The sequence below is a fragment of the Capra hircus genome, chromosome 25 (genome assembly GCF_001704415.2).
Source record: "Capra hircus breed San Clemente chromosome 25, ASM170441v1, whole genome shotgun sequence".
NCBI lineage: Eukaryota > Metazoa > Chordata > Mammalia > Artiodactyla > Bovidae > Capra > Capra hircus.
In genome coordinates, this window is record NC_030832.1 from 41,721,659 (window position 1) to 41,747,402 (window position 25,744).

General features: G+C 54.9%; 1 protein-coding gene across 1 annotated transcript; it reads right to left on the bottom strand.

The window, feature by feature from the left end:
• On the bottom strand, positions 455 to 18,838 carry EIF3B (eukaryotic translation initiation factor 3 subunit B). The gene is made up of 19 exons (XM_018040616.1): positions 18,383 to 18,838; positions 14,963 to 15,155; positions 13,386 to 13,505; positions 13,036 to 13,093; positions 12,717 to 12,845; positions 12,163 to 12,320; positions 11,353 to 11,484; positions 11,206 to 11,272; positions 10,811 to 10,857; positions 9,443 to 9,653; positions 8,228 to 8,300; positions 7,354 to 7,476; positions 6,434 to 6,512; positions 5,652 to 5,790; positions 4,246 to 4,371; positions 3,279 to 3,356; positions 2,847 to 2,955; positions 2,316 to 2,432; positions 455 to 1,717 (listed from the first exon to the last, which is right to left on the bottom strand). Exons 1-18 carry the CDS (start codon positions 18,801 to 18,803, stop codon positions 2,329 to 2,331), a joined length of 2,367 nt encoding a protein of 788 aa, XP_017896105.1. The 5' UTR covers positions 18,804 to 18,838; the 3' UTR covers positions 455 to 1,717; positions 2,316 to 2,328.

Genomic DNA, 25,744 nt, shown 5'->3' on the forward strand with positions numbered 1-25,744 from the left:
GACCTCGAGGGTGCTGGCTGTTTGGCAGGCCCAGCAGCACGGACCATCTGCTGTCTACGGGCAGGGCTGTGCTGGTAGCATCCAGGTCAACACTGGGCTCCAGGACTTCTTGGCCACGTGAACAAGCCCCTCTTAACATCCATGCTCCCCTGCCCCCCTCCCCACCTCCAACCCCCATGAAGGTCCGGCCTCTGACCCACTGGGAACTTGCTTTCGAGTCCATGTCACTGGGTTCCCCCATGAAGGCAAATCCCTCAACCCCGGCTGCCTCGCAGCACGACAGAGACAAGTACTGTGCGGGCGGCCAGGAGCCCAGAGCCTATCCGGGGCCCGAGCTACACGCTGAGGACCCTGCCCTACCCCCACCCCACCGGGTGGGTCAGGAAATGGCTCCACGAAGGGCCAGCCCCAGGACGCCCAGTTAGTCCTACAGAAGAGAGAAGGCAAGCACAAGTGCTTAAGAAATCTTTATTCACAAACTATGTAAAAGTTACAACTAGCCAGTTTAAAACAGTGAAAACTTAGTTATTTAAAAGCTGTTAAAAATCTGTTAAAATGATAGAACCGTGTGCGTGTTCCTTCCTAGGGCCATGAAATTAGGACACAGCGAGGCCTGAGGAACAGGACGGGACACAAGAACCACGGTGATTCTCAGAGGGGTGAGGAGCTGGAGGCAGCGGCGCTCGGAGAAAGCATGGGCTCTGGAGAGGAGCCTGCAGCGCCTGGCGCACGGGGGAGGCCAGGCGGGGGCGGGCGGCCTGCCAGCCTGGGGGCCCCTGGGGTTCCGGTGGGCTAGGGACCACTTCGCGCCAGCCAGCTGAGCCACGGGGCCGACGGCTGCCTGTCCCTGGCCCCCCAGGGTGTCTTAGGTCTGCACACAGTACCGGTCACGGCTGTGAATTCCAGGCTTCACTGCCTTTTAAACTAAACTTCAGGTTCTGGGAGAAAGACAGATGCGGAAGAACTGCCGTTTCACAAGGCACCAAGGACAGCAAGACACTGCAGTGACAACGGGCGAGTTACATGGATTTGCTCAGCCCCTCCTGGGAGGGGAGAGTTAGACATTCAAACAGGACCCCGTGACAACTGACAGTGTAAGTCTTCACACCTGCGTGACTGAGGAAAAGGCTAAAGGGCTCCTTCTCATCAGGTGGGCTGGCAAGCGCAGGAAGCGAAACAGGAAGAAGAAACTGTCTGGGTTGAGGCACCACCTCCCAGAGCTCAGCTGAGGAGGAGTGGACCCCGGGGGGCTGGCGGCCCTCGAGTGCAGTGCTGGCCACGGGCCCAAGGCAGCTGCTACTGCAGCTGCAGACAGAAGAGGCACCCAGGTCACGGCCGCTGTCTACGTTCAAAGAGGAGAGAGACGGCTTTTTCACACACATTTGCTTTATTTCCGCGTTCAGCCTGTTGAGAGAACCTGTCACAACCTGAATGGCAGGGGGCGCACTGGTGCCCCGAGCGGCTCCCCTGCTGTCAGCCAGGGAGCCTGAGGGGCCCGAGTGGCTGTGCAGGCACCGTCTGTGGCGCGTGGGGTCCCCCAGGGGCAGCGCCGCCACGCCTCCGCTGCAGTAGACGCCGGGGGCTGAAAGGCACAGCGACGTGTGGAGATGGCGACTTCCAGGCGCAGCCTCGGGCCAGAGCAACAGAGCACAGGCGGAAACTCGGGGCGTGCAGGCTTTCTGCAAAGGGCGAGCTCGGCCCAGCACAGCGCGCGACACTGCAACAGGAGGCACGGCTCACCCTCCACCCTGACGAGGTGCGGCGGCAGGCTGGTCAGCGGACAGGTGGCCGCCTGGACGGGGCAGCCTCCACCCCCGTGCCCCCTGCCACGGGGACCACGCGGCCAGACAGCCCGGTGCCCGCCCCCCCCAGCGGACACAGACTCCAGCTCTGAGAGCAGCGCCCAGGCCCTGTCTGTCACTGAAGCCTAGTTCAAGCCACAGCTGACAGGATTTTGGAGGCTCTTGTCCAGACCACGCGGGGACTGACCAGAGCAGGTGCTGTGGCTGGTGAGGCACCCTCCGACGGGCACCCCTGTCTTCTTCCCAAAGCCTCTTTTGGCCCCACTCTTGCCCATGGCCAAACCCTACTGGGTTTTAGAGGAATATCACTCCCTAAAGGTGGAGCTCAAGGCCCAGAGTGCTCGATGCAGAGCTCCAGACACCAGGTCTCATCAGAGTCCTCACGGCTCACAGGCAAGGATGTGGCTAATGCTGGGTCCAGGAAACTGGGCTTCACTCACCACCTTCTCACGTGCAGAGCGGAGCAGGAAGGAAAACTAAACGGGACGCCACCTGCTCCCCGTCCAGGCTTACCAGTGCTCCCGGATCACTCCTGATTGCCAAGGGGAATAATCTCTTCGGTGACGAAGAACTCGATGGTCTCCTCCTCCCAGTCGTCTACGTTGCTGTCCAGCTCGTCGGTGTCCACGCCTGAGGGGGTCTGCTGGTCACATGTGGGGCACAAACCCGTGGGAGACGCCCCCCCCCCCACAGGCCAGTGTGAAAACCGCAAGGTCCCCTGCACAGACAGGCCCATGGCCGTGGCCTGCAGGCAGCAGGAAGCTCAGCTCTTGTCAGGAGCCTTCACAGACTCTGTTTACAATCCTTTTAAGAGGACTTCCCTGGGGGTCCAGGGTTAGGGTCCCTGCTGACCACCCGAGCCCAGGGCCATTCCCCGTCAGAGCACTAGGACCCCACGAGCCACAGGTGCGGCCAGAAAAAAGCAGCTGCTTTTAATTTAGGCAACACTTGGATGTTTTCCGAAAAACCTGGCAAAAGATCCAAAAGGGGAAAAGTATCTTAACTATATGCTGTAAGAGGTGTGTCTTGGGCTAACAAAGTTACCTCCTCGTAACTCTAGCCGCGCATTTTTCTGCTCCATGTAGAGCTCCTGAGCCATTTTCCGGTATTTCCGGAAATCCTCCATCATGGTCCGTCTTCTCTCCACTAACTCCTGTGGGCAGAATTGAGGGGAACTCACAGGACGAGCACTTGCCTCACACCACTGCCTTCACTTTGCTCAAGCAAGTGGAAATGAAACACGGTCAGCGGTGCCCAGCCTGACGGACAGGACAACGTAGGGTCCACCAGAGGCTGCAGGGCGGGAGCGCCGGGCGTTGTCTGCTCGCCCTCAGCTTCCTCTGGCAGCCCCTCCACCACGCCCTCCCGTGGACGGATCCAACCCTGGGGTCTGTCCCCTGGCCTGGTGCTGGCCTCTCTGCTGTGAGGGGACAGGACTATCTGGGCGCTTCCCTCATGCCTGGGGACAGGGCTAACCTTTGAGGCTTTGGACTGGCTCAAACGATCCTTCTGTTCAAAGATCTTGGAGTATTTCTTCAGATCCTTTTTAATTTGCTGAAACAAAGGTAAGTCCCTCAGGATCAGCACATTCAAAGCGAAGAGGCACAGACATGTTCCTCGCGGCAGCGCTCAGCAGAGCGCAGCCACCTGAATGCTCAACGTGGCGCTGGCCTCCACGTTTCCCACCGGCAGCCTTCCTTCCCCGGGATTTACACTTGTCCCTCAGAACAGCCCTGATGAACACCACGTGTCCCACCACAGTTACGTAAATCCCACGTCTTACAGTCCCACCAGGACTTTCTAGCAGCCCATCCGCTCCATTTCCGCAAACTTCCTACAACCCACCCCTCCGTTTCCGCAAACTTCCTACAACCCACCCCTCCGTTCCGCAACTCCTACAACCCACCCCCCCCCCCCTCCGTTTCCGCAAACTTCCTACAACCCATCCGCTCCATTTCCGCAACTTCCTACACCCACCCCCGTTCCGCCTTCCTACACCCATCCGCTCCATTTCCGCAAACTTCCTACAACCCACCCCTCCGTTTCCGCAAACTTCCTACAACCCACCCTCCTTTCCGCCTCCTACACCCCCCTCCGTTTCCGCAAACTTCCTACAACCCACCCCTCCGCCTCCGTTTCCGCAAACTTCCTACAACCCATCCGCTCCATTTCCGCAAACTTCCTACAACCCACCCCTCCGTTTCCGCAAACTTCCTACAACCCACCCCTCCGTTTCTGCAAACTCCCTACAACGGTCCTGACATGGCCTCAGAACCTGCTGAAACCCCCCGCTTCCCTTTGGTTCTCACTGCCCTGCATCTCCTCGAAGGGTTTGCTGTGAGAGCCACACCTCCACGCCCGTCACCCTGACAGTATCAGGAAGGAAAAGCTTCTCTTCGTGGCAGTCACTGCCACTCCCTGCAGCTGACGAGGAAAACCAGACCTTGATCTGATCCTGGCTCAGGAGCGTGGGGGGCCGAGGCCTCCAGAGCAGCTGGCAGAAGCGGTCCTTGCTGTTCTTCTGCAGAAGGCGGCCTTGGAAGGTCCACAGCCAGTAGGCGTTGTCCACCTGGAAGAGAATGGAGCCTCACTAGCTGCCCACTCCACCAGGTGACCCCAGGAGAGACCCTGAATCCTGTCAACAGAACTGGCAAAATTCACCATGACACTCAGCAGATGTCTGAGAACCAATCCCTTGCCAGTGTTGTTGGTACTGGGGGGACACAGTGAGCAGGGGAGGACCATGGAGGACAGGCAGCTAGGAGCACGCACTTCGCGTGTGCAGCAGCCACAACAGCGCCAACAGAGCGCCTGAGCCGGAGCACAGCCTGCCAGCCACGCCACCACGGCTCAGCAGACGCCTCTGTACCGAGCCCTTCTCGGTGAAGGAAGCGGCGCCCACGCCCTGGCGGACTCCGCTGCAGACCAGCCCTCGGGGGCAGGAAGCAGAGTGGTCAGCATGCTCAGAGGATCTGCAGTGTCAGGGCGGGCCTCGGTGAGGTGGCCTCCGGACAGGCCCGGGCACGGTCCACAGGCCCTGACCCGAACACAAGGGTGTCATTCAAGACAGTTTCCAGCCACATTCACAAAGCTCTTGCTCCTGAAACTTCATTAAACACAATCACTCTGTCTCAACTGGTAAACGTATGTGAGCTGGTTCAACTGTGAACACCTCAATCAGTAAAAAGTCATTAAATATACAGAAGGATCTTGAGCAAATTTCACCAGCAGTGGGAACGCTGGGCTTGTGAAAACCGTAGACTGTGGCTTGTGCAGCACAGACTCCTCAGGCCCCAGCTCTCCCCAGACCCAGAGGAAGCGGCTCCCCACCTAGGAGAGGGCCAGCGCACACAGCTTCCGCCTGCCCAGGGAGGCCCCAGGCCGAGAAGCCCCCTCCCCGGCAGACTTCACAGCGGTTCCTGCAAGCGCTGAGTCCTGCATCTACCCCAACCAACACACCCTCGGATCTTTCGCTGAAGACAGAGAGGATGATCTTTTCAGGAAATTAGAAACAGAAACGACGTGTTTTCTCACATGCCAATTCGGTCAGCAAATCCCGACTGAAGGCTGACAATGTGCCAGCAGTTTTAGATGCTGGGGATGTGGCGCGGGAGAAATGGCCCGTCCTCCTAACGGCTCAAGCCAGCAGGAAGAGAGGACAGCGAACGGCTAACGACAGTGAAGGCGTGTCACGCTGTGGAATGGGGGCCCATGAGGACACCGGGGAGGGACAGAGGGACCAGGCTGGGGACCCCGGAACGGCTGGAAGCCCCACCACCCGGAACTGCAGTCCTGGGGTGAGGGCGAGGCCCTGAGGCAGAGCAGGCAGGGCGCTCGGGACCCCCGCACCTTGTGGCTCCACCAGGACACGGAGGTGACGACGTAGCGCCCAGTGGGGTCCCACTCCACGTCGGAGGCCATGTAGTGCTCAGCGATGTTCATGACCGTGCAGTCCGAGGTGTCGACAAACGCCAGGGCGCCGTTCATGCTGAGGAAACAGCACGGCTGGCGTCACCGAGAGCCGCGTCTGTGCCGCCCTCAGCTCGGGCGAGCAGGCCTGCGCTCGGGAGCCCGCTGTCCCGCCCGATCATGGACGTGGCAATGCCCACAGGGACACAGATGACGCACAGGGCACACGGCTCCCCGAGGAGAGGCTGGCAGAGGCTGAGCTGCCAAACCCCAGCGCGAGGCACCCACAGTGAGGCGGGGAGCCCTGCCAGCCCAGAGGAGGCCCCGCACCCCTGTCCAGGCTCTGCACGGCCTGCTGCGCAGCCAGGTGGGGAGCAAGGGGGTGAACGCCCAGAGGCTCGTGGGCACACCCAGCAGAGGGCAAGATGGGCTCCCAGCCTGACCAAACCCCCTTCCCACACGGACGCGCGGCATTTACACCGGGGGACTGGGCCACCAGGAGGAGGTCCTGCGTTCCGCAGTCCCCGGTGGAAGTGTCTGCAAGGGGCCTGGTCCTGGCCACGTCTGGGCAGCAGGATGGAGACGCCGCACGATCCACCCAGGCCGGGATGCCCTTGGGAGCACCTGCCCCGCACTCGCAGGGAGGCAGCAGAGCAACCTTCGGGGCCGGAGCCGGGGCCACGGTCTCCCCCAGCCCCGCACAGGGCATCAGCGGAACCCACCTCCGCAGGCCAGCCAGCACGACGAACTGCCCCTGGGGGCTCCAGAAGATGGTGTTGGCCTGCTGCTTGTCGAACATCTCTGGAAGGAGAGGGTCAGAGGTCAGCGTGCAGACAAGACAGGGCCACCCCGCAGGTGTGCACACGAGACTGTGAGGCGCCGCACCTCGTAGTTTGGGGGCCTGGAGGGGTTCTGAAACTGCGGTGCTACATTAAGTAACACTAACACTGCACTTGACGGTGCAATCAGACAAAACACCCCACGCAGGCAGTGTCACCATGGGGACGCAACACCAGGGCAAGGAGTCCAGTTTCCATCAGATTCTCAGAGATACGTGACCCCAAAAGCCTAGAAATCCATTCTAGTGACTCACTTTTTAACTGAAAGAAGCTAATTCCACCATCTCTCCCAATGCCAACCCAATGCTCACTCCTGAAGGGGTGGGGCCTGGCCCTCATCTCTTTACTCAGGAGGGAGGGGCAGGGTGGGGAGGGGGGCAGCACCGCCCTGATAGGGACGGGCAGGATGGAAAGGATCCTTAGCAGTCCCCAGCACTGGGGTGGTCTGCAGGCTGACCCTTCAAGGGGAGGCAGGGCTGCGGGGTGCCTGGAAAGCAGAGGCACTTGTACACTTGCTGCATCATAACCTACTTTACAACAGGAGGCCATGACTCTTCAGCTGTCCAAGTGTCCTTTCATGACAAAGGGAAGTGATAATACACTCAGTTTTGTGGCAGCCAGTTGGCGACATCACAGGATGACGATGCCACACACACCGCTGCTCGGGAGTGCACAGAAGGCCTGTCCTTTGCAGCAAACTCCCTCGCCCACCACCAGCTGCCCACAGGACGCTCTGTCCAGCCAAGCACTCTCCCAGGAGCAGTAACCAAGCTCCGCCCCTGGGCTCCCACTCAGCCGCTTACTGATGAGCTCAATCTTCCCGTTGCTCTTCACGTGATAGAAGGAGACCGATATCCGAGGCGCCTCCCCGTGCAGCACAGCAAACTTACTTCCGTTCGGCTCCCAAGCGAAGGCAATGATGGTTTCTAGGGCCAGGAAGAGAGGGCGAGCCCCATGATCACAGAACATCATTTTCCGTTAAGGCTGCTCAACAAGAGATGCCCCAGATTCTCAGGTTCATTGAAAGGCCCACAAGCAGCACGGGCACAAAGACAGCACGCTGAGCCCTGCGGAGCCGCCGTGGCCGGCGGGCGGGCCCCACTTTACCCCAGGCTCCTGCCACGGGCGGGCCGGCCTGTGGACGCGCCCCTCACTCTCCGCACGGCACACAGGGGTCATGCCCTCTCCCAGGCAGCACCTTCCCTCCCCTTCCTCCTCTCCCCAGCAAAACAGGATATACACGCTAAACGTTCCACCTAAAGGCAGAGACAGCGTCTCCAGTTTTTAGGAGTCCAAAACCCAAAATACCGCTACTCAACTGAGAACTTTCCTATGTAAGAGGACAAGCTCTTAGCTGCGTTGCCGGGTGTGTGATGAAAACCTGCTCTTCACACTCTCTCCCAAGCGTGAAACCAGGCTCGAACCTGTGTCCCTCTGCTATGTAAGCAGATCACATGGTGTGAATGAAAAACAAGGGGGCGTCTCTTCACCTGGCAACTGGAAAGGCTAAGAGACTGAAGCTGGGAAGGACAGAGAAACCGCGACCCGACGCAGGCTCTGTCACAGAGACGCCTGGCCTCAGCCAGCCTGCCGGGCTGTGAGCTCGCAGGGAAGCGCTGCGAGGAGGCGTGACGGCTCGGCGGCCACTCAACCTCAGGACAGGACGGAGGCACTTGCCTTTCATCTCGACCACGTCAACAGGCACCTGTTTTTCTCTCATTCGGAAAATTTCAAAATTTGTGACAACACCCTGTTTAGAAGAAAAAAGAAGGGGTAACATTCTGAAAACAAAGCATGAGGAAGACTCAAAGGACAACTTAAGAAGTTAATGAAAGATTAAACGTATACGCCTGTTAGAGACGTGAAAATTGGCAGTGACTGAAGTGGTGAGACAAGAGCTCTCAAACGCTGATGAAGGCGGAGACGGGTACAATGTCCGGAGAAGACGCGGTCCCTCGGCCCCAGCCCAGACCCTAGACCTGCCCTAAGGTCACCTCCAGCAGACGGGCCCAAGGATCCATATTGGGACTTCTCTGCAAACCTTCTGTCCCAAAGGCCCACCAACTGGGACTGATCCAACTATTATTTCAAAACAGTGGAACAGCTATGTTTGCGTAAGAAGCTGCATTATCTGTGAGCAGCCCACATGCCCACCAAAGGGTTAACGGGCAAACGCGACGCAACACAGCAAGCGGCTCAGCCACGGCAACGGCGAGGGGCGGGCCTGCAGCCCGCGCTCAGGGGAGGCGGCCAGACACGGAAGGCTGCAGAGCGCGACTCCACTCGTGAGAAACGCCCACAGCAGGGGCGCCCGAGCAGGCGACAGGGTGTCAGGAGCCCGTGACGGCTGGTGCGGGGGGAGTTTCTTCTGGGGCAGATGGAAACGCTCTGGAGTTAAGACAGTGGTGGCTGCTGCATGGCTACGTGACCACACACCTCAGAAACTTGCTGTGAAAGCAAGATTCCCATTAGAAGGAAAAAAACCACGCGTTTGTGTACAAACAAGTGTTAAATGAGGCAAACAAACAGTCTGGACGCAGGCCTGTGTCAAGCATGCTACTCTGCGTTTCAAAAGAAAAACCTGAAGAAAACAAAGCACTGTCTTAACACCTGCAGAGAAGGAGGGCGGGCGCCTGGAGGCTCCGCGGTGTTCTCTCCTGAGCTCTGACCTGTGCCAACTAGGCGGCGCATTACCCACTCAGTCTACAGGAAAGACTGCACTCCTCCGCCGGAAGAGGGTCACAGTGCTAGCCCTGACGCGACAGCTAACTTTTGGTGCCAGGTGGGCCTGAAAAAAGTCTTAAGTTTGAACCAAAAAAATCCACGAACACCGCCCCGCCCCCCCAAACCGAGCTGCGGAAGGAAGGGCCCCGCCCGCTGGTGCCCACGTACCTGGGTGCCTTTGGGAGTCCTGTCTACTTTCACACACAAGTAGTCCCCGTTCTTCTGCCAGTGCAGCTTGCAGTCCACAACGTTGAAGAGGTTCCTGACTCTGATCTCTTGTCTGGTGGGCAGCTGCATCAGGGTTACCCTGGCCGGAATATCTTTATCTTCAGGCACCCAAAAGGCTATTATGTTACCACCGGGGGACCAAGAAAAATCTCTGCCGAAGAAGAAAATAAAGTTTACCAGGACCGGCTGAGCCACGATGAGGAGGCACAGGAGTGAAAGGGCTCACTCCCTGTGCAAAGCAGGGCGCTGGCACGCTCACCTCCCGGAACGGCAGTGGCAGCGCCACCCTGAGGGCCCGCCCCCGAGGCCTGCCCCGGGCGTCCTGTGCAGCCTGCTCTGTCCCCAGGACAACGGGGGCTTTGCCAGACTCACTGTGCCAGTGAGGAGCGAGGTGCTGATACCACCGCCCACCAGCATGGGGGTCACGTGGGTGGTGGGTCAAGCCCCAGGCTCTGAAACCACACTGACACTCTAAACCACAAGGCAAGTAAGAGAAACTTTCGGTTGATGAACCAGCTATGTGATTTCTGAACATTCATTAAGAGGTCAAAGGGAGAAAACTCCAGATTAAGACATGTACGAGAAGCGAAGTAGGGGCAATTCTCTTCACCGCAAAAATTTAAAAGTTGCGTTCACAAACGATTCACGAGTTCCTGTCCGTGCAGAGCATCTTCACTTTCGCTTTTACTGCGAATTAACGCCCAGTTTTAATTAGAAGCCATAATTCTGCCCAATATATAAATACAACAGAGCAGGAAGAGATGTGCGCATCCCCGGCGCTGCTAGGGCTTCTCACCGCCCCGAGATTTCAAGCAGACAAAGACGTGCCTACTCTTTGACAGATCAAACCAGCCGCAGCTCAGAGGCCAAGCAAACCCATGGCACAGACCATCAGACTGACATGGAGAACCCCGACAAAGAAGAGACTCCTCTTCCTCAAAGACTGTGCCCCCGAGTGTCTGGTCCCCAGGCGGGAACAGGAAAGGGAGCAGCCCTCGAGACACCCCTATGAGCAGGAGCAGGAGCAGGAAATGCTGACATGGCCGCCAACGAGCAGCCCGTGGCGGCAGGCATGAGCCCGCGGTGACACCGCTGTGCCCCGTGACTGGCGCGAGCCCGCGGTGACAGCCCCGTGCCCCGTGACAGGCATGAGCCAGCGGTAACACCCCTGAGCCCATGGTGACAGCCCCGTGCTCGGTGACAGCCCCGTGCCCTGTGACTGGCGCCAGCATTCTCTCCCAGGGCACAGGAGCCGAGTGCTGACGCGGGCAGCCGAGCCCGCTGCCCCCCGCGCTGCGGGCCACTCACTTTATGCCGGAGATCTTCAAGCTCTTCTTGTCCAAGAGGCCCATCGACTGTGGGAGAAACGAGGGCAGCGGCGTCAGCCAGCCCACCGCCTCAGCAGCACGTGCAGTTCTTCATGGCATGAGCTTGCTGGGGGAGCAGCGCCGGCACAGGGCGACAGACCAACTGGGCACCGGTCGCCCAGAGCAGTATGACACCCTCCCAGGGCCCGTTCCAACCACTCCCTCCCCAGCTCCCCGTGGCAGCAGAGACCCGATCCAGGGCCCGAGAACCTGCAAGGCCCAGAGACCGGAGGCCACCCTCTCTCCTCTCGGCCACCCCTCAAGCTAAGGAAAGCTCTGCGCCGCAACAGCTCCCAGCAGGGCAGGTCAGCTCAGGCAATCAAATCAGCCACTTACAGGAGTTTCATAGATACTCAGAGTATCGAGCGTCATTCTGGCAAAAAATTTACCATCGTGGCTCCACCTGAGGAGAAAAAAAGAAGTGCCAAGCTGGTCGATGAAGAGGGGGCACAGAGGCCACCGTGGCTACCCGGGTCCACTCACTTAAAGATAGGCCAGTGGGCTGAGCTCTCACAGTGGAAACCTCTCTTCTTCTGCCCGGTGAGGATGTCCCAGATGATGATGGCCTGAGGGTCATCCTGAGTGTCCATCAGGGGGCTGAAGGTCACCAGGTACCTGCAGCAGAGAGCGCAGCATCACCCCCTGCACCCCGCCTCCTCTCCTGTGAGGGTGCGGTGAGGACCAGCCGTGGCGGGAGTGACGGGCTTCTGCTCCCGAACGTGACTCCAGGCACGAGGGAGAGAGACTCCTGGGACAAGCAGTCAAGAGTCGTGCAGCCAGCACCTTCTCCAGCCCAAAATGCCATCCTGTCCAGAGAGCCCACTCTAAATACAGAGCAGAACCACCGTGGCACACACCACTCAGTCCTGCCTGGCACCACGGCATACTCCGAGGGTCACCTTACAACGTTTCGCTGATAAAATCAGGACAAGGAAAGACCTAGCGGGTTCCCAACAAAAGTCCGCGGCATGCGCTAGCAGAAGGCGTGGTGTGGCACGCTCACACTTTCTTTTCCCTGGACTGATCAGGTGAACAGCTGGGCCCCGCAGTGGACACCAACGGCCGCGGGCGCCGAGGCCCTTGTCAGACGACGGGCGTTCACGCGTACGTGTGGGGAGAGGAGGTGATAAAGCAAAGGCAGCCAGACACAGCCCATCACGGTAAAGAGCACACGGGAATCCTGTGCGCTCTCACGACGGTTCTGCTCTGCAGCGGGAACCACTGCGAAATGAAGCTTCAGAAAGTCCTCTAGAGGGCTGGCAGCACTCCACCTGCCATTCTGTAACAGCTTACCTTTCACAAGGTGAGAAATCGATAAGCTGAACCCCTTGGTGGCTGAATCTCTGAATCTGTTTGAATTTCTCTCCCCCCCACAGAGCAATGCCTCGCTGGTGAAAGGTGGCCAGGTAGGTGCCCTTAGGAGACCAGCGCACGTATGTCTCTGTCCATCGCTGTGGAAAAAGCCAGCGCCAGTGTCAACGCAACAAAAGAGCCAAACACAAAGGCTCCGAAGTCTATGACGAGTTCAGTTCCCAAACTTTTAACTAAAAATACGGGAAGCCTATTCACTTCTTAGGACCTGTTTCAAAGCTAGCAGAATAAAAGCTGCTATCGAGACGGGTAACCTCAAAGCACGTGACACTTCACCCGCTCTGGAACAAGCTCCTCTTTCTCCTTCCGGCCGCGCCCCGTGGCCTGTGGGATCTCAGTTCCCTAATCAGAGATCAAGCCCAGGCCCACGGCACTGAGAGCGCAGAGTCCTAACTGCTGGACCGCCAGGGGCCCCACCACCCCTTCTTTGTTAAGGAAACCCAGCAATGAGCCCCTGCCCGGCAGCAAATACCTACCGCTCTCTCCTCGATGGAGACCGGGTCCTTCACATCATTCCAGAATATGGAAGTGCGGTCCCCGCTCTCGAAGATCACGCTGTACTGATCTCTGCACTCAGCCTCTTCAAGCCAGTAGCGCAGGTTTCCCTGAAGGAGCCAAGCACAAGGGATGGAGAACATTTCCCTAATTTTGGCCAAAGAAAACTTGTATTCGTAAGTGTCGCACTTAGCACTATGACGAATTCACTCAGCACCGTGGATTCCTAAGGAGTCACCACTCAAGGCAAGAGGCTAGCCACCATTCCTTCTAGTTACATAGAGATTTTATGCAACATACCAGGTCTTTGAAAGGTTGCTTCTCTGGAATATCCCATTCATCACTGATGGTCATGTACCTGGAAGATCAGTGACACAGCAGATGGCCACAAGGGTGAGTGGTCCTCGCCAGACAGCACTGCACCCTCCCGCGAAGGGAAAGGACAGGCTTTGCTTGGCCATTACTGGTGAGGGGGTGCTGGGCGGGGGAGGGGAGCACCTGGCCGGGGATATGAAACGACCCTGCACTGTCTGACGAGAGTGCAGCCTCCCGAAAGACCACTAAGTACCCCCGGCCCCCTGGGGCAGAAAGGCCTGGCCACGCATGCTCAGGAAGACGTCCAGGTCCTCCTGGGCCGAGTCAGAGCTCACTTGTCAAAATCAGTGAAGAGGTTGACCCTGAACGTGTGCTGCTTGTCGAGCTTGTAGCCATCAGCATTCTTCACAGCGTCCAACGCGTGGGCGGGGGAAGCGTATTCCAGGAAAATATACCTGAATCAAGGGAGAGGGTAACTCACAAGCATGCAGACCCCAAGAGCAAGCAGGTCATGCTCCACACGCCCAGGCCCCGCAGAGCTTGTACACCCCACGAGCATCCATGACCCGTTTGCTTGCCACGTCCCGAAAGCAGTCAGGTCCCTAGCAGAGCAGCTCTAACATGAACAGAATCCCAACACAAGAGCCGGTGCCTCTAAAATTAACCAAAATGCTCACTACCCTGACTATGGCAACCGTTTTAAGGATGTACATGTTCATCAAAACTTATGAGATTGTATACTTTAAAACTCTCTGACTTGACTGTCAAGTATCTTTCAACAAAGCTATTTATAAAAAACAGGAATAGTCTGATACTGTGTATTACAGGGAAAATCACAAAGGCTCTCAGAGAATGTTTCATTTTAATACAAATCACACATGCAACTGCTCCGGAAAAAACCACCCTCCCACCTTTCCGAAGCAGGAAATGTAAGAAGCGCTGCCTGTGTCCTCCTGCCTTTCAGAGGCAGCAAATCTAAGAAGCGCTGCCTGTGTGTGATCAGTTTCCCAAGAAGCTAAAACTATTCTAGGCAGGTTCTAAAATCTGGAATTAAAAAATGAAGTTTATACCGCTTTCTCATTCCTGTCTCATAAAAGATGACTTTGCCCATACTCAGAGGCTGATGTTTTTACGAAAATTCAACGGAGAAAGTCTGACAAGTGTGTGGAGCAACCAACAGAACTCTGGTTGCTGCCGGCTGAGAACAAGCCGGGAATGGCCGCTCGGGCTCCACCGGGACTTGCCCAGAGGCGCTGCCGGCGCGCACTCTCTCCTGTACTCAGGAGAGGACAGGCACAGGACTGTCCCAGCCGCTGCTCCAAACAGTCAATCGACAGGAAGACAGACAAACTGTCCCATGACAGAGCACCACAGCGTTCACACAGAGGCAATCAGAACCGCATCACCAACGCAGGAAGCCTAACACTGAATTCAAAAAGCAGACTGGAGGACACACACCTCGCACCGTCGGCTTAAAAGACACAATGTTTTAGGGGACAGCATGAAAAGTTACTGACTGAACAGTGACACAATGCTTTCCTCTAGACTCTAAGAAATACCCCCATTTCAGATGTTAAAATGTGGGAGAAAAGCATGCTTTAGAATCAAAATACCGTAGGTCAGATTTTCCTGAAGCCCTGCCAACCTCCAGATTTGCCTACGATCTACCTCTGATCAATCACTGTTCAAGGAGAGAAGAGCCCAAGCTCTCACGTCCCAGCAGCTCAGCAGCCGACTCACAAAACCCAACTCAGAACCAGACGCCCAGGTCTCCCCCCTGCCCTGCCCCGTTGATGGTCCCTGCCTCGATGATGGTCCCTGCCCCGAGGCTCCCACAGCACACCATCGCCTTCACAGTGTCAGCTGCCAAGAAAAAACAAACCACACGTCCCTGTTGGAGGACATCACTCACCCTTTTGTCCTTCCGTCCTCCTCTGGATAGAAATCGTTTGTGATTTTCCCAAACTTGGAGAAGATCTTATGGATGACGTTTTTGAGTTTCTCCAGGCGGTCGGGCCCCACCTGAGGCACATTGTCGACCACAATCACGGAATCAATTCCATCTGCTTCCTGCGGCCGGTCTTTGAGCACATCCCCCAGTAACTCTGCAGGAGGGAAAGGTGTGCCCAGTTTACTTTCTCTGACCAAGTTAATGCACCAGGTTAGCACACTGAACACATTTCCAAAAAGTAAAAAATGAATAATTAATCTGAATGCTTTTGCTCTGAACGTTAAAATATCACAGCCCTGGCTTGACTAAAAATTTAAACTTGAAATAACTGGGAGGACTGTAACTCTTTACACACGCCCTAACAGTCAAGATATGTCAATAATTGGCAATATTAAGTGAATTTTTAAAAAAATTTTAAAAACTTTCCCCTCTATCCCCAAATGAATTTTTAAAAAAGACCCTTTAACAGTGAAGAAGCGAAGAGGATGGACTTTTACCAGAAAAAAAAACAAAACCAAGTGAGCTGAGGAACGCTTGTGGTGAGCCTTCTCCGACCCACCTGTCACAGACTCATCACCCACGGTTCTGTACGAAAAGCAGCCTTGTTTCAAGACCTCGTGGGACGGCGACTGGCAGTTAGACCAGGTGACTGGAGGCTACAGGGCCCATGAAAGCGCGCGAGGGATGAGGCCTGTAGGTCGGGTGCCTCCAGCTGGACAGAATACCCGGCAGTACTACCACTGGGAGACACCAGCCATTCAGATGTTAGACTGTAAACGCTTAGAACAGTGCTCGGAACGTAGCAAGAAACGTCAACTGGTAGTTTCATAACTTCATGCAAAAGCTCAAAGTGCATTCTGTTCACGTCACAGAACAGAAATTAAAATCACAGAACCCAAATCTTAAGTGCTCTCAGTAACACAGACCTTCCTTGACTTACGATGGGGTTACTTCCCAATAAACTCATTTTTGAACCATTGTAATTCAAACCATCACAATTTCAAGGCTGTCTGTACAGGCAAAATGAATGTCCAAGGTAATTTTTAAACAACAGCTGAAGAACAAAGGCTTATTATCTGTGTATCTGTGTGTTCTAGAACCTAATTATGACTAGTTTTTAAGTGTTTCAACATGTTATAAAGGACACATCAGAAAATACTCTTTGCTGTATTTTATTTTCAAAAGTTGAGGTGAATTCCCTCCACTTTAGTGGTTGAAATTTTCAATAGTAAAGGAAGTCTTTAAAAAAGGAAAAAGCGTAATTTCCAAAGGCAAGTCCTGTTATAAACTACCTCTAATGAATTCCAACACCTTTACGAATGATACTGGAAATGTTACCTTAGATAAAAGAACTGCCACTTAAATTTCAATGAAGCTAAAATCATGACCAAACAAAGAGGAAACAGAGAAAGAGGCAGATTAGGGGATCTTCCCTACAGAGCCGGAGTCAGTTGCTTGGGTTACTGTTAAAGCTGACTTACCAAACTACTATATCGCCTGTTAAGCCTGATCTGAATTTACAAGGTTTACAGAAAGCAGCTCAGCTTTTATACAAACCGTGGACTCCTTCCCACAACTTTGAAGGGTCTAGCTTTACAAGAACCCGCCCATACACAGTAGGGGAATGAGCACAGTCACCACATGAAAACATTTCCTTCTCATCACGGCCCACGCATCTGGCTACTCTTGGCTCATGGATTTCCAATCTGACTCCAGGAGAAATACAAGAAATGCAAGTCTCAAGACTTAAGTAGCGAAGACATTTGGTCAAAATCTTCACCACACGCTTGCCTGGTTGAGCATCAAGGACCAAGAACGCTGTGTTTAAGACGCAACTGTGTGACACAGGTCGCCTGTGTCAGGGAGGGAGGGGCAGACAGAGGCGCTGCAGCTACGGAGTGTGCGAGAGGGCTCGTCAGGAGGCCCAGTCCATTTTCACAAGAACCGGTACCTTGAGCATCGCTCTCTGACCCTATAGGACGGTTCTCATGAAACAGAAAACACATGAGCTCCTGACTACAACCACTGGCCTCGAGAAGACAGACGGCTCGCTCAATTTTAGTTCCTTAGGACCAGGAGCCTCACAGGTCCCTCTGAAGAAGTATTAGGATCGCAAGCACTTCCAGAGGCCCTGCCAGCAGTCACCTGGCCTGGCTGGCCCGTGCTTATGCCAGCATCCTGTCACACCGTGCAGAAACCCTGTGTGAATCAGGTGTGTTCAAATAATACTTTAAAAAAGTGAACACTGAAGGACTCAAAATGAGCTTAAAAACCACAACTTAGACTTTAAAATATAAGAAAAACTGGTGCAGTGAAAAAGAACAGTGGTCTAAGCTGGGGGGACTGGGGATGGGCTACCAAGCAACACTGCCTATGGATTTTCAGCAAGCGACTCCCCAGGAAACACATTCTCTTAGAGGTGAATGGGTGAGGGGCTTTGACTGGGTCAGCGGCTCCCAAGTCCTCACGAGCAGGAAAAGTGCAGCCTTTCCTGCTTTTCATGCTGAAATGTCTTGTGTCTCATGAAACAAAGTATAAGACAATGCTGACAATAACCTTTAAGATTCTGTTTCAAGGAAGTCATTATGCGGCATATCCCAAACCTATACAGTGCTGTGCATCAGTTACAACTCAATAAAACTGGAAGAAAAAAAAAAGCATTTGATAAAGAATTTTAAAATAAACTGTTTCAAAGTCAAACAACTGTGTTCCCTAAACTTTCTCATGTGAAATTCTTTATGATTCTGACTCAATCTCAGTGATCAGGCACACTCCCCCGCCAATCTATCTCTACGTGGTAACATCTTATTTTCCTGGTGTTTCATCGGCTATTTCAATGGTGTTTTACTCTTTATTCCCATTTTAATAACGTGGCCAATATGCAGAGGACCCATTGATGTGCTCCCAGCCTGAAGAGTTACAACGGCTTAAAAACAACGCAAAAACAAAAACAAATGAGAAGTCTGACACTCCGCTCTGCCCACTCCCAAGACAGCGTCCGTCCACCCCTATGGACACGGCACCGAGTCAGTTGCAGGCCTCTGACAGGCAGGCCTGGCGGGTCACTCGGGGCAGCCGGACCTCAGAGGAAGGGCTGTCACCCGGGACCGTGCAGCACGTGGAGCGCCTGCCTGGCCGGGCCCTGCTGACCACACCCCTGCACACTCGGCCACGGCTCCCGCGGGCCCGCCGCCGGCCCTCGCCGCCCTCCAACCTCCCGGCTGCAGGGCCCGTGCCTGGCTCGCCAGATCGTCTCCCTCTGCTCCCCTCCTTCTTTCGGAGGAAAGACGGCGGTCCAGGCGTTCACGGAAGCCTTCCCCCGGCGCGGGGAGTCTGGCGGGGGACCGGGAACCTCGGTGCGGCGCGGCCCCGCCGCCTCACCTTCCTCGCTCACGTCGTCCACGAAGTCCTCGGGGTCGCTGAAGGAGGGCTCGTCCGCGCCGCCGTCCTCCGCCGCGCCGTCCGGCTCCCCGCCCGCCCCCTCGGACCCGGCCTCGGCCGCCGCGTCCTGCGCCTGCTCCGCCCGGGCCTCGCCTGCCAGCGGGGCAGAGGACTCCTCGGGCGGCGGCGGGGTGGCGCCGGGGGTCGCGTCGGCCCTCTCGTCCCCGTCGGCCGCGGGCTCGGCCGGCCGCTCAGGCCCGGGCGCGGCCTCCGCCTCCGCGTCCTCGCCGCCCGCCGCCTCCTGCACGCCGGGCCGCGCCACCTCCGCCCCCGGCGACGGCTCGGCGGCCGGCTGCTCCGGCCCCGGCTCGGCGCGCTGCTCGGCCGCCTCGGGCGCCGCCACGTTCTCCGCGTCCTGCATGGCCCCGCGCTGCCGCCTCGCCCGGTCTCGCCGCGCTTCCGACTCTCCCAGGCCGCACCGCGCGCCTACCTCCCGGCCATGTGCGTGCGGCGGGGCCGCCCACGGGCACGGGGGGCGCGCGCGCCCTGGCGCCGTCCCGCGCGCCCGGGCGGGCTCACGGGGCGGGGCTGTGTCCGCCGGGGCTTGCGACGGCGCCCGCGCCACGAGCGCCGGGCCCAGGCGGAGCAGCGGCCCTGTCTCGGTCAGCCCACCGGCGGCTTGAGAGCCAGGCCGCCCCACCTCAGGCTGCGGATGGTTCCGCCCAACATGGCGGCGCCGCGGCCTCCTCCCGTCAGGCCGTGCGGCGGGGAGAGACCACCCGCGAAGCCGCAGGGAGGCGGCAGGCGTCCGCCCGGCGCGCGGGGCGCCACAGTACCCTCCGCTTGCACACTGCTGCCGGCCGGGAGGCTGGCACAGACTACTTCGGTTGGAATATCTTGGCCTTTCACCAAACAGTTCAACTTACGTTACCAAGTTCCACCTCTACACGCCGGCTTTTAGACTCGTCTACTGACTGGGCAAAAGAATGGGCGATTCCAAAACACAGAAGGACTACCTGGCGAGCCAGGGGAGGCCCGGGCTGCTACAGGCACGACCGCCCGGCGCAACACAGAAATGAATGAGCGCTGCTCTGATCCCGCACACCCACGTTCACCGCGGCGGCTGTAATTCCGCCTTTCCCCATTCTGATGGTCACCATGGTTCGACCCGCGCGGGCCTCCGCCCCCTGACGCGCGGGCGCGCGGCCACGGGGCGGGGCGGGGCCAGGCGCGAGGGGCGGGGCCAGGCGCGAGGGGCGGGGCCGTGTGGGGCGGGGCCGCCGCGGGCGGGTTGGAGGGCGTGGCCTGCGCGGCCAGGTGCTGAGGTAGACCGTGGCGGGTGGACCGCGTTTACGTCTCTGTCTTTTGGATTTTGCGGAGCGCGCGGGCCACCGCTCAGTGTAAATGTTTTAGTTCTAAAAAAGAAGGCGGTGCTGCGGCGGCAGGCAGGACGGGAGTTTAGGACAGTTTGGGAAGACGGATCGGGTGCCGGCTGCCGACAGGGTGAACGCGCTTCGTGCCTCGGAACTCTGCTCTGAAAAATGGGCAACACTGTGAACGGAGTGCTGGGTGTATGTTACCTCGGCTGACAGGAAAAGAGAAAAGAACCAGGGCTCTCAGGCTGCCTACCTGTGAGTTCCGATGCTCCGTCTTTCAGCTTTTGTAGCTGTGGGCAGGCCCCACGGCCTCTCTGCCTCGGTCTCCTCACCTGTGAAATGAGGTGCGTGCTCCAGGGGCGGGCTTCGGAAGGGAAACTCACTTTTCCTGGCCGTCAGAATTACCCTCCTGTTTTCTGGTTTCTTCCACAGTTTTCACAGGCTGCTGGGCTCTGTCCGCGCTTTTCTTCTAGAAGGTGCTCTTGGTGACCCAGCAATGAGTAATAAGTGAATGTGCATGCGCTCAGTCGTGTCCGACTCTTTGTGACCCCATGGACTGTAGCCCGCCAGGCTCCTCTGTCCGTGCGATTTTTCGGGCCAGAATACTGGAGTGGGTTGCCATTTCCTCCTCCAGGGGATCTGCCCGACCCAGAGATGGAACCCTCCTCTCCTGCATTGGCAGGCGGATTCGTTACCACTGAGCCACCTGGGAAGCCCCTTAATAAGTGGATATTCACAGAAAGCTTGAAAACAGCTGACCTTGGCTGGGCAGGTACATGTTTCTTAGGGAAGACTTTTCCGGTGTGCAGGTATTGTAAATATTAGCCACTCATTACTATTTCCCAGGGGAAGGACTCCTATCTTATTCTGCAGGTAAAATTATGAATGTGCTCATGATGCCAAAAAAAAAAAAAGTGTATTTTCAAAGTACGTGCCGCAGTGTTCTAGCAAGAAAAGCAGCAAGACCATCCACAGTTCCTCCACCCTCCAGAGTTTGAGGAGTGCTGAGGGGAAAGTTCAGAGTATATCAGGGCCAGAGTGGGAGGCGCTCTGTGTGGGGGGTTCAGCAGGGAGGAGGCGTTTGCAGTTCTTGTCTCAGAGTCCCAGTGCTGTGGGGGGACTGTCAGGAGTCAAACACCACAGAAGTGGGGCTGAAAGTACATGTGCCGTAGAGTCAGGAATCCTTTGGCACCCCTCTCAGCAGGGGAAGCTAGGGGGCCTCCCTGGCTGCCCAGTGTTAAGACTCGATGCTTCCACTCATGGGTGTGTGGGTTGGATCCCTGGTTGGGGAACCGAGTCCTACATGCCATGAAGTGCAGCCAGAAAGTTTCTAGAAGGAGGAGCCAAGCCCTGCCCTCCTCAAGTGTGGGTGCCCCTGATCGCTCACTTCCAACAAACGCGTGCTGCCAGAAGTGATGCCATGTGACTTCCAAGTGTGGGTCCTAAAAATGATAAGCTTCCACCTGGCTCTCTCTCTTGGGCCGCTGGGTCTGAAGGAAGCTAGCCACCTTTCCCCGAGGACACCCAAGCAGCCCATGGAGGAGCCCGCTCTGAGGAGGCCCCCCGTGTGGAGGAGCTTCAATCCCTGGCCAATCAGCACCCGGCTCCCAGACCCCTGAGATGGAGACGGCCCTCCGTCCCCAGTCCAGCCTCGTTGGCTGCAGCCTGAGCCCAGCTCTTGAGAGAGGCCTCAGGAGACGCCAAACCTGCCAGCACCTTGATCTTGGACGTCCAGCCTCCGGAACAGTGAGAAATAAATGTGTTGTGTTAAGCCTTCCAGGCTGTGGCATTTTGTTATGGCAGCCTGCACTGACTAACGCATTAGGTAAATATGTGAAATACATAGAAACAAGCCTAGAAGGATACACGTTCAGCTGAAAAGCGATTGATGAAACAGTGGCAGTGGTGGCGCTGGTCACAGGAAAGTGCTCACTGTGACATCTAGGTGGCAGGTGTGCAACTGTTCACTGGAAAACTCTCTCAACATACCTGTATGTCGGAAAATTTTTATAATAAGTTGTTGGGAAGGAGTCGGGAGGACTGCAAGAGGCCCCCTGCTGGAATAGTTGGAGCCTCAAAAGGAATAAAAAGCTGTATATGTTTGACAGGTTTAAGTTCATTTGTTCGTTATGCTGTGTTTTAAAAATCCTGTTGCTCACAGGTGAACATTGCTGGGGCATTGCCTCATCCTGAAAATAGACAAAAGACTGAAGCAATACAGTTAATCTTGCCTTTTTAATTTTATCTTTATATTTCAAGGTAACCAAACTGTTGATGAGGGAAAGCTCTTATTTATAAAATAATTCTAGCCAATACATGCAGATGGTTCAATAACATTAGATAAGCAACAGTTTGCAAACCTTATGAAATAACCATCCAAGGAGTGGTCCTGAAACAGCGGTGAGAGGTCGGTGGGGAGCTGTGGGTCGGAGGGGCCAGGATGACAGCATCTGAATTTAACGCCGTGATTTTCCCTCTAAGCGCTACTTCAGTTACATCCCACAAATTATAATATGTTGTGTTCTCCTTTGAAAATGTTTCCTAATTTCCATTATGATTTCTTCTCAGATCTGTAGTTTGTTTGGAGATCTGGTCTTAGGATGCACCTATTTGAGGGTTTTTCGGATATGTCTCCAAATCTGGCTTCTGGTTTAATTGTGTTGTGAGCAGAGAACGGACTTTGCTTCTTGGCTTTTATTTTGGCCATGCTGCTTGTGTGATCTAAGCTTCCCGACCGGAGATCAGACTCGGGCCCTCTGCGGGGAGAGCACGGAGTCCTCACCAGGGAATTCCCCAGGGAACATACTTTGTATGGTTTCAGTGCTTCTGAAACTGTGTTGAGATCTGTGGCCAAGAATGTGGGCTCCCTCGGTGCACGCTCCCTGAATGCCGCTGGGGATGAGTGTTCAGGAAGCATCGCCAAGATCCAGCGGGCCCCGGGCATCGCTCCAATCTTTGAAAACGTCTCTGATTTTCTATCCCTGTGTGCTCTCAGCTGCTGAGAGGCACACGTTGGCAGCTTCGAGCTCTAACGATGGATTTGTCTCTCTCTGTTTCATCGCTTCTTTCGCGTACCCTGAAGTTCCGTATCGTGCACACGTCCCTGTAGGGCTGCTTCGTCTTCTTGATGAGTTGGCCACCTTGCCGTTTTAGATACTTCTTTTTATTCCTGATAATATCCCCTGCTCTCCAGTTTACTTTCTCTGGTACTAATATAGCAAACTTCCAGCTTTCTTCTTTTTCCTCCTATAAGATTGTATTTATTTAGTTTCGGCTGTGCTGTGTCCTTGTTGCTTTGTTGTTTGGGGTGAGAAGGAATAAGGATATAAGCCTAGAGCGGGGCGGGGGTGTGTGGGCCAAGTGTGTTTTGAGGGGGCAGGGTGGCAACCAACTGTATACGCTGTGTTTCTGGTCAGCAGAGCGAGACGGTCATCACGTGACCAACTGTATACGCTGTGTTCCTGGTCAGCAGAGCGAGGACGGCCACCACGTGACCAACTGTATACGCTGTGTTCCTGGTCAGCAGAGCGAGGACGGCCACCACGTGACCAACTGTATACGCTGTGTTCCTGGTCAGCAGAGCGACGACGGCCACCACGTGACCAACTGTATACGCTGTGTTTCTGGTCAGCAGAGCGACGACGGCCACCACGTGACCAACTGTATACGCTGTGTTTCTGGTCAGCAGAGCGACGACGGCCACCATGCATCCACCTTTGGTTCACCACCATGGCAGCAGAGCAGCCCCAGCTTGGGCCTAGAGCCTTATCTCAACATATCAGAACCTATTTTTTAAACTTAAAAGCATTTTAAGGCCAAATTTAGAGTTCCAATTGAAATCATGAGTTTGACAGCTAGTTTTATTTCAATAACATTAGGAGAAGGGGATGACAGAGGATGAGATGATTGGATGGCATCACCAACTCAATGGACGTGAGTTTGGGTAAACTCCAGGAGTGGGTGATGGACAGAGAGGCCTGCCATGCTGTAATCAATAGGGTCGCAAAGAGTCGGACACGACTGAGCGACTGAACTGAACTGAACCTGACTAAGTAACAATTAAAAGGGAAAATGTTCTGCCACGTTCCCACCCACTTTGGGAAGCCTGGGGCTTGGGAGTGAAGGAGAGACCTGGGCTAGGTCTAAACTTCCTCCCTTGTTGGATGACCTTGGGCTGTTTATTCATCATCACTAAGCTTCAGTTTCCTTATATTAAAAATGAGATTAACAATCCTATTCGATCACAGGCTTGGGAGAAGTTCCATGAGATTAGGTGGACAACTTACGCCTTTTTTTATCTGTGTTGTTATCGTTGTTCAGTCCCTAAGTTTTGTCTGACTCCTGGTGACTCCATGGACTGCAGCAAGCCAGGCTCCTTTGCCCTCTGTCTTATTTATCTGTAGGCTTATCTTAAGACAGTGAGAAGTATTTTCAAGAGGGCTAACCTAAATGATAGGATACTGAAAGAGATACTCCCTAGGTCAGTAGGTGCCCAATATGCTACTGGAGGTCAGTGGAGAAATACCTCCAGAAAGAATGAAGGGATGGAGCCAAAGCAAAAACAATACCCAGCTGAGGATGTGACTGGTGATAGAAGCAAGGTCTGATGCTGTAAAGAACAATATTGCATAGGAACCTGGAATGTCAGGTCCATGAATCAAGGCAAATTGGAAGTGGTCAAACAGGAGATGGCAAGAGTGGACGTCGACATTCTGGGAATCAGCGAACTAAAATGGACTGGAATGGGTGAATTTAACTCAGATGACCATTATATCTACTACTGTGGGCAGGAATCCCTCAGAAGAAATGGAGTAGCCATCATGGTTAACAAAAGAGTCCAAAATGCAGTACTTGGATGCAATCTCAAACACAACAGAATGATCTCTGTTCATCTCCAAGGCAAACCATTCAATATCACAGTTATCCAAGTCTATGCCCCAACCAGTAATGCTGAAGAAGCTGAAGTTGAACGGTTCTGTGAAGACCTACAAGACCCTTTAGAACTAACACCCCCAAAAGATGTCCTTTTCATTGTAGAGGAATGGAATGCAAAAGTAGGAAGTCAAGAAACACCTGGAGTAACAGGCAAATTTGGCCTTGGAATACGAAATGAAGCAGGGCAAAGACTAATAGAGTTTTGCCAAGAAAATGCACTGGTCATAGCAAACACCCTCTTCCAACAATACAAGAGAAGACTCTACACATGGACATCACCAGATGGTCAACACCAAAATCAGATTGATTATATTCTCTGCAGCAAAAGCTTTATGCAGTCAACAAAAACAAGACCAGGAGCTGACTGTGGCTCAGATCATGAACTCCTTATTACCAAATTCAGACTGAAATGGAAGAAAACAGGGAAAACCACTAGACCATTCAGGTATGACCTCAATCAAATCCCTTATGATTATACAGTGGAAGTGAGAAATAGATTTAAGGGCCTAGATCTGATAGATAGAGTGCCTGATGAACTATGGAATGAGGTTCGTGACATTGTACAGGAGACAGGGATCAAGACCATCCCCATGGAAAAGAAATGCAAAAAAGCAAAATGGCTGTCTGGGGAGGCCTTACAAATAGCTGTGAAAAGGAGAGAAGCAAAAAGCAAAGGAGAAACGGAAAGATATAAGCATCTGAATGCAGAGTTCCAAAGAATAGCAAGGAGAGATAAGAAAGCCTTCTTCAGTGATCAGTGCAAAGAAGTAGAGGAAAACAACAGAATGGGAAAGACTAGAGATCTCTTCAAGAAAATTAGAGATACCAAGGGAACATTTCATGCAAAGATGGGCTCAATAAAGGACAGAAATGGTAGGGACCTAACAGAAGCAGAAGATATTAAGAAGAGGTGGCAAGAATACACAGAAGAACTGTACAAAAAGGACCTTCATGACAAAGATAATCACGATGGTGTGATCACTCACCTAGAGCCAGACATCCTGGAATGTGAAGTCAAGTGGGCCTTAGAAAGCATCACTACGAACAAAGC